The 8518-nt window shown below is 41.2% G+C and overlaps 1 protein-coding gene across 1 annotated transcript in view; it reads left to right on the forward strand.

Moving 5' to 3' along the window:
• Positions 1-8518, forward strand: part of FNDC3B (fibronectin type III domain containing 3B) — a 355299-nt gene that overhangs the window by 311481 nt on the left and 35300 nt on the right. Inside the window, exons 22-23 of the mRNA XM_044669554.1 lie at positions 1582-1862; positions 2433-2503. Of these exons, the coding sequence (XP_044525489.1) occupies positions 1582-1862; positions 2433-2503 (352 nt within the window). The remainder of the gene's footprint in view (positions 1-1581; positions 1863-2432; positions 2504-8518) is intronic.

Raw genomic sequence — 8518 nt, forward strand, 5'->3', positions numbered from 1 at the left:
AATCCCAACCCAAATGACTTCAACATTCCAGGCTGTTCTTTACATCCTCTGAAATGTTCTTCTTCATCCCTCCCTCATGGAACCCTTAGTTCCTCTCAGGGATTCGCTCAGTTTCCATCTTTTTTGAGAGGCCTTTCTTGGGTCTCCCTCTTCCAGGTGCTAGGGCCCTCCTCTGCCGATGACTATTTTGCATTGATCTTATATAAATTTAGTATTTCTTTCATGCATCCCCATTGTTTTCACCCCAGGAAAATAAAAGCTATTTGTGGGCAGGGACTGTTTCGTTATTTTTGTCTTGGTGTCCCCAAAGCCTTGCAAAATGATTTGCATGTAGTAAATGTTAATTATATTAAATTCTTATTTATTAGTTAAATTAAAAGTTAAATTATATTAATTATATTTATAATATATATAATATAATGATATTAAATAATTAGCTTGAAATCAGAAAATCTTGGTTCAAATGCAGGCTCTAGCACATAATTATTAACAAGGTGATGGACTAAAGGAAATTAACCTCCTACCCTCCATTTTTCATCAATAAAATTGTAGATAACAATTACATTACCTACTTCAGTTGTGAAATGATAATTTATAAGCAGTCATAGCCTTCATATAGCACTCTGAGGTTCACAAAGCGCTTTGCAGTTTCCTCATCTGTAGAATGGAGATTATAGCAATTCTGTCCCAGAATGAATGTGAGGATCCATTGAGATAATATTTGCAAAGTGCTTAGCTAAGGGAAAGTAGGCTCCAGCTGCTATTACTATAAATATAAACCTAGATTTTTTTTTATGGTGACAAAGAATTTTAAATTGCGAGGATGACTCTCCGTTGGGGAGTGGTATAATTGTGATGGAATACTCTTGTGCCGTGAGAAGTCATGAGCAGGGTGATTTCAGAAAAACCTGGGAAGATGTATATGAATTGATGCAAAATGAAGTGAGCAGAACCAGGAAAACGTACCCCATAACAGCAATATTATAAGGATGGTCCACTGGGAAAGACTTGGCAGCCCTGATCCAGATGATCCCATAGGACCCACGATGAAAAAACAATATCCACCCCAAGAAAAAGAACTGAGTGTAGATTGAAGCATGCTTTTTTTTTTTACTTCCTTTATTTTTCTCATTCTTTTATGTGTGTTTTCTTTGGCAACGTGATTATTACGGAACTATGTATTGCAGGACTATATAATCAATATAGAGATATTACCAAGATAGAGATTGCCTTCTGAAAGAGTGGCATGAGGTTAAGAGGGACGGAGAGAATTTGGAACTCAAAAAATTTTATTATGAATGTTGAAATTTTGTATATTTAATTTTATATAAATGTGCCTATGTAAAAATAGAGAACTAGAAAGAATCTCAGAGAGCAAGTCTCATTTTGCAGACGAGGAAACCGAGCCCTCGTGAGGTTTGATTTTCCCAGCATCTCCCCAGGAGTGATCATGAAGAACGGGAGCTGAATCTCGGTGCTCCCGTGTTTACTCAGGGCTCTTTAATAGGGAGGATGCCAACTGTCAAAAGACATTTTAATTTTTTAATTAACTTTAATTCTTGAATTAATTTTCATTTCTAGGCTAGCAATCAAGCAGGAGCAGGACCCTACAGCGACCTCGTATCCTGTCGGACACCAGCGTCAGCCCCGGATGCTGTCTCCACTCTCTACGTCCTGGAGGAAGAGACCTTCGGTGCCTACCCAACATCACCTTCTGTGTGCCTTGTACTGAACTGGGAAGAGCCGTGCAATAACGGATCCGAAATCATTGCTTACAACATTGATCTGGGAGAGAACAGCATCACAGTGACGGATGCCACCAGCTACGTCATTAAGGACCTCCTTCCGGAAACCTCCTACCGGTGAGTAGACTTATTGTCCAAAGTCCGCCGGTTCTGAGACACCAGCTCCAGACAGTGCAGTCTGAAGTCAAGCATCGGGGCGCCTCGCTGGCACAGTGGATAGACGACCATTGGGAAGGGGGGCCTGGATTCCAATGGGGCTTCGGTGACTTCCTCGCGGTGTGACCCTGGGCAAGTCACTTACCCTCTGCTTGCCCAGCTCTTGCCTTTCTGTCTTGGAGTCGTTACTAGGAGAGAAATAAATGACCATCCATCGGGGAGTGGTGTCATTGTGAGGGAATACTATTGTGCCATGAGAAATCATGAGCAGGGGGAGTTCAGAATTTTTCAGAAATTTCAAACATTTCAGAAAGGGTTCAAAAAATAAAATAGTCACAGAGAGGAACCCGGGATTCTCCATCGCAATGAGATCTCAGGTCCGGGAAGGTGCCCTCCTTACAGCAGGAATCCTGGTAGAACACGCTAGGAGTCGCTGCACTCGATTGGAGTCCAGCATCTGATAATGGAGGGCTCTCGTTCTTGGGACAGAAGGCTTCTTCCCGGGAAATTCCCCACCACCCCCCCGTGCAGTCGGTCTCCCCATTTCCTGAAAAGCGCCCCTGCCCTGAAGCCTGAAGATGCAGATACCTTTAAGCTGGAAGGTGCCATTATATTAACAGCAACCGCTTTGCTAAACTCGAACGTCTCTCCAGCGGAAGTCCGCCAACATGGAAACGGGTCTTTGTGTCCTAAGTTCTTTTCCCTTTTTGTGTATGACTCCGACTCTTGGCAACCTAGTGAAGCCCTGAGCTCTTTCTCAGAGTAGAATTTCAAAATGCATAAAATGATAAAAAAAAAAGCATAAAATAAAATAGATCCGATTTCAAAGGCACTAACTAAAAGTTAACGATCCTTGGATGAATCCACGGACTCCAGAGTCCTCCAGTTAGGAAGCCCTGCCCTAAAGAGGGTCAAATAAGGGGAGAAGTGACCACGGAGGAGGGGGTGCTGCTACGGACCCCCTTCCTAGACAGAGGAGCCCTGGCCCCCTCCCAGCCACCCGGCTGCCTCCCTCATCCATCCAGCGGCAGCCTCCTTCTTTCCCCCTGCGGTGACCCCACAGGAACAGAGGAAAGTCTAACCACAGATCAGGGGAGACTGCCCTGTTGGGATTAGTCCCTAAGACACTGGGTCCTTCTTAGGATCAAAGGAGAGGGTGCATCTCGGGCCCTTTCAAACCTCAGACTTCTGCAGAACACGAGGGAAATGTGATTTTTAACATTTAGTGCAGGGTGCATGAATAATTCACATCAGGTCCAACGTGCTCTGGTCTATGGATTAAATTTAAAGAGAGGGGAAAAGTGACGAGGTTGTCTAGTCGCCCTTCGTCCCCAGGACGTGAGTGAGAGGAGATGGGGCATGGGATGGATGTGGGATGGGCAGAGAGAACTCCCAGAGGAGGAAACCCCTTCTCCTAGTCAAGGTTGGCCCCTTCTCTGCTAGGAAGCGTCATGGGGAGTTTTCTAGAGACTGCCTGGGATCACACGGTTAGCACTTATCAAAGGCAGGGCTTGAACCCAGATCTTTCAAGCTCCAAGACTGGCCATCTCTCTATGACACCCCGCTGCCTTCCTCTGACAGTAAGATAAGGTGAAAAGGAGAACTGCTTTCTTTAAAAAAGAGAGCCCAAACCTTTGGCTCTAATGGTCCTGCTTGTCCTGTCCCTCTGCCAAAGAGCCCTTGCTGACGAATCAATACCTAATTGGCCATTCTCCTTGAAGGGCAGCCTGCAAAGAACCGCCAGGGGTGGGTTTCTCACCCAGAACCCCCCACCGGACCACAAAACCCGGTCTACAAAGGCAGTGATTATGGCCAAATCCAAATTCAGTTTTTCACGGAGATAAAGATGTCATTTTGGTCAGAGGAACTTTTTAACTGTCCTCTTCTCTCCCCCAGGAAATGGTAAAAATATAAATGAATAGATCATGATGTTCTGGGGAAAATAAGGGGCGGGGGTGCATTGTAGGCAAAGGGCTCACAGAGAGAGTTTGTGGGAGGTAGTTGTTTTGCCCTTCTAATCTTCTGCAGTCACATATTGTTCTCACACTGAGTTTATTCTCTCTCTGTATTGCCACGAACAGAATTACCCTCTTTCACATCATCCCTAATGGAAGGAATGATGGTTTTTGTTTTGTTTTTGAACGGGGGGAGATCAGCCAGATCCTCTGAAGGGGTGCCTTTCCCAAAGGATTTATCACTATTATTAAAACAGTTTTCCCCCACAATTGGTGCCTCCGACACCACCAGTGGCCTTTGCTGGGTGTATGAAATCTGTTGGAGACCACCCGGGATGCCAATTGAAGACATGATAATTTTTCAAATTAGAGCTAAATTTAAAATAACTCAGACTGTGTCCTGGTTCTGGAAAGGAAGACTATGAGTCTGGACTCCTAGGAAACGTGCTCCCCATCACGTTGAAGCTTTCCGTAACACGTGGCAGGTTGCGTCTCCCGTTAGACTCTGAGCTCCTCGAAGGCAGAGGCTTTCTTTGTATGCTGTAAAAGGGAATTTCACAATTCCCTTTTCCAGTGCCCGGCCCTTGGCACGGTTAATACACGCCCAGTGACTCCCCGACGCTAGAAAACCAGCATCAACTCTGCAAAGGTCTGGTGAGATTTCGTCACCTTCTTGCCATCGCTAGGCATTCGTGGGTAGAGAATGACTGCAAGATTGGAGTCTAGGACTTCCCAGTGTCGAGGCCAGTTCTGTGTGTCTGTGTATAAAAAATTCAGTTCAGTTAAGCAAGCAATTATTAATTTATTAGAGGCAGCTAGACAGTGCAGTGGACAGAGCACCAGACCTCGAGACAAGGAAGACCTGAGTTCAAAATTTGTTTTTATGTTTTTATTTGATATCTTCTATTTTTTTTTTTTTACATCATCATGGTTATCTCCAGTATCCTTCCCCTTTCCCCTCCCAGAGAATCAGCTCCTATGACAAGTAGTATTCTTTAAAGAGGAAAAAATGATCAGTACAAGTTATTGCTACATTGGTAAAGCCCAAAAACCGTTTTTGGCCTCTTTGCTGATTTGCTGGGGGGTGCGTTGAAATTTCAAGATCATTTTGGTTTGCATTTCTCTTATTATTAGTGATTTGGAGCATTCTTTCATGAATATTTTGCAGTTCTGCTTTTGAGACCTCTTTGATCATATCTTTTGACTTAACAATTGGAATGGCTATCCAAGTTCAGATCTGTCCTCTGGCACTTATTAGCTGCATGACCTTAGGCCAGTCATTTAACTTCAGCTATAAAATAGAAATAATAATAATCATGAGATAATATTTGTATACTATTCTACAAACCTTAAAGTGTTTTATAAATGCTATCTATTTTTAGTATTATTACTATCACTGCTATTATTATTATGTACCAGATGCCCATCTTAGGCACCTGGGGATAAAGGGGGAAAAAAGAATCCTTGCCTTCAAAGTGCACCATCTTTTGCCCTATGTTATTGCTCTAATCCATCCAGAATAGGCTAATAATTGAAAGATTTCTCACCTGCATTTCTTCACCGTAAATCCTCCATAATGATTTTCCTCAACTAAGTGAAATTGCAATGGCCATTTTTTATCACAGTAAAGCAAAATGATTCATCACCTGCCAGAATTCATCCCTTGTTGTTGTTGGTTTTTTGGTTTTGGTTTTGGTTTTTTGGTTTTGGTTTTGGTTTTTGTTTTTTTGCTGAATTCAGTTATGCTTATGACATCATCATACACAGTAAAATAATGTTTTCAAAGAATCTTGAAAAGACTATTTCACAAGCGAGCTGCTGCCTCCTCCAGGGAATTCTATGTTGAAGTGACTTTTCTTAAAAAATAAATAAATGAGAGCCATCAAGTGGCTTTCAGTATGACATTAGAGTCAAAAGCCACTAGGAGGGCATGAAGTAGACCAATCGCAGCTGTTCGGGTGGGTACATTGCACAGAAATTGATTAGGCCAAAATTTTAAATCCAAGTCGAGCTACCATTTTGACTGACTGGGAAAGTCTTGGAAAAGACCATTTTTCCTAACGCTGCTGAGGCCGGAGGTTTGCCGGACGTGGGTCAGGATGAGGCATCTTCTCACCAGCAGTCTCTTCCCTTCACCGAAGAATGTGCATCCTCGCCTGGCTGCTAACTCTTGGGGAATCGGGGCTTGGGGGAGCCCAGCATCCTCCCCAACCATCCTGGCTGCTTGGCTTTGAATCTTTGATTTGAATCTGAATGAATGTCCTTTTTGAATCTACATTTCAAAGACAGTTCTGATACCATTGAAGCAAATTGTATTTTTTTTTTACAGGACTTTTTTTTTAAATTCTTGACTTGAAGTTATCCTTTTTTTCTGGCTTTGCCTTGGTAAGAGTTTGTGTTTTTATGAATACTGACCCACAATAAATACAATATTCAAAAGAATCAACCTAGGAAGAGGCTTCATACTGTATTTTCCCCAGTTGACCTTTCTAGGCTCCCTTCTCCATCACTTTCGAGACTAGTAAAAGCCAACAGATGCTGCAAGGCTGCCATCTTTTTTTTTAACCCTTACCTTCTGTCTTAGAATCAACTACTATGAATTGGTTCCAAGGCAGAAGAGCAGTAAGGATTAGGCAACAGCGGGGTTAAGTGACTCTGAGGGCAGATTTGAACCCAAGACAAACTGTCTCTAGCCCTGACTCTCCATCCACTGGACCACCTAGCTATACCTGCTGCCATCTTTCTTCCGGATCTGGCAAACACACAGTGCTTGGTACATAGTAGTTGTTTAATAAATTCTAGTTGACCATGGGGTACATTGTTTTATTTTTACTTTTTTATTTTTTTATAACCCTTACCTTCCATTTTGGAGTCAATACTGTGTATTGGTTTCAAGGCAAAAGAGTGGTAAGGGTAGGCAATGGGGGTCAAGTGACTTGCCCAAGGTCACACAGCTGGGAAGTGTCTGAGGCCAGATTTGAACCCAGAACCTCCCGTCTCTAGGCCTGGCTCTCAATCCACTGAGCTACCCAGCTGCCCTCAACCATGGGGTACATAATAAGGAAGATGACTCGGTGTTTGGGGGTACAACAGTAATGATTCAGAATGAGGCCAAGCATGGGGATGTTGACAAAGAGCTGAGGAAAGGCACCAAGGAACAAGATTAGCTTTGAGCTCATGCTGCAACTTATCCACTGAGATGAGTGAATTGATTCAAATGTTCTTTAAAGGGAGATAGATAAATTGAGCGTACTCTTCCACAAAAACAAATAAATAAACAGAATAATAAATTAATAAATGAATGAATAAGTGGATAAATAAATAAAAGGGAGATAGAGCATACAAGATGGTGAATCTAGAAAATATATTCTTTAGTATATAGTTACCAAAAGAACGTCTGAGGCTCTTTGGGAAAGAACTACCAATAGCTACCAAAGTAATCAGGCTTTAATCACAAGTTTATTTAAGCATCTTTACACTTAAATTTGTTCTCCCTCATTTCCTTATTTGGGGAGTTGGGGGGAACCCAACATACCTCTAGAGTAGACTATTTATTTGTTGTGTTTTTAATTTAATAAATAAAATTTTATTTGTTTTTTATTTAAATAAAAAATTTTTAATTTATTTTATTTTATAATAAAAATAATTTTATTTAAATAAAAACATTATTTATTTATATATGGTATAATTATACCTACTATTATAAACTGTCTTGGGATTATAATTATGTGTATGTATATAAAATAACTATTTCAATCTGATGAGTTTCTTTTCTAATACTATGTATTTTATTTTATTAAATTAAAACATTCTGCAAAGGAGTTCATAGGCTTCCCCAGATTGTCAGAGAAGACTCTTGACAAAACTGTCTAAGAATACTGGACCCTCGAGCAAAGGAATATAAAGTAATGTAAATAATAATAATGATAATAGAAAGCCATATATAATTATATGTTCTACCTAATTATAATAGCAAGACAGTATATGATAATATGTATAATAATACCAAGAAAATATGTCTTGGTGCAGTTTTAAGCTTTAATAACTCAAAACTAAATCAAGACTTTTGGGGTACCCTGTATAAAGCAAAATAATAATAATAATAATAATAATGATGATGATAATAATAATAAGTAACATTTTAAAGTTCACATTGTACTTTGCACGTGTATTATTTGATGTTATTATCCCCATTTTACAGGTGAAGTAGACATGGGTCAAGGGAGTTGGGGGGATCACACAGCTAGTTTCTACCCCACAAACAAAACCGAAGTCTTCTATCCTCCCAGATCCAGCCCTATATTTCCCTTCGAGCTGCTGCTCTTACTATTCATCAAAATTAATAGCAATAAGAATAAAATAAGGTTTCAGGGTTTTCCCAACATTTGACTCTTTTGATGTTCACCTCCGTCCTGTTGGGTCTCCCCAGCTCTGAACCCCATCCATCTCTCGACTGCCTCCCTCTTTCATTACTGTCGTCGTCGTTGTTCCCTGTAGCTCCAAGCAGAACCTTTTTTTCTTTTCCATGGGGAGCTCACTAAGCGTTTTTGACATTGGTAAAAAATATTAGTGATAATGGAAGATAGAAATCATTTAATTTGGCACGAAGGACCGAGTCTGCCCTGTTGAATCCCTGGCCTCAAGGACGTTTGCCAACACTCC

This window comes from Gracilinanus agilis, chromosome 3, assembly GCF_016433145.1.
Source record: "Gracilinanus agilis isolate LMUSP501 chromosome 3, AgileGrace, whole genome shotgun sequence".
Lineage (NCBI taxonomy): Eukaryota > Metazoa > Chordata > Mammalia > Didelphimorphia > Didelphidae > Gracilinanus > Gracilinanus agilis.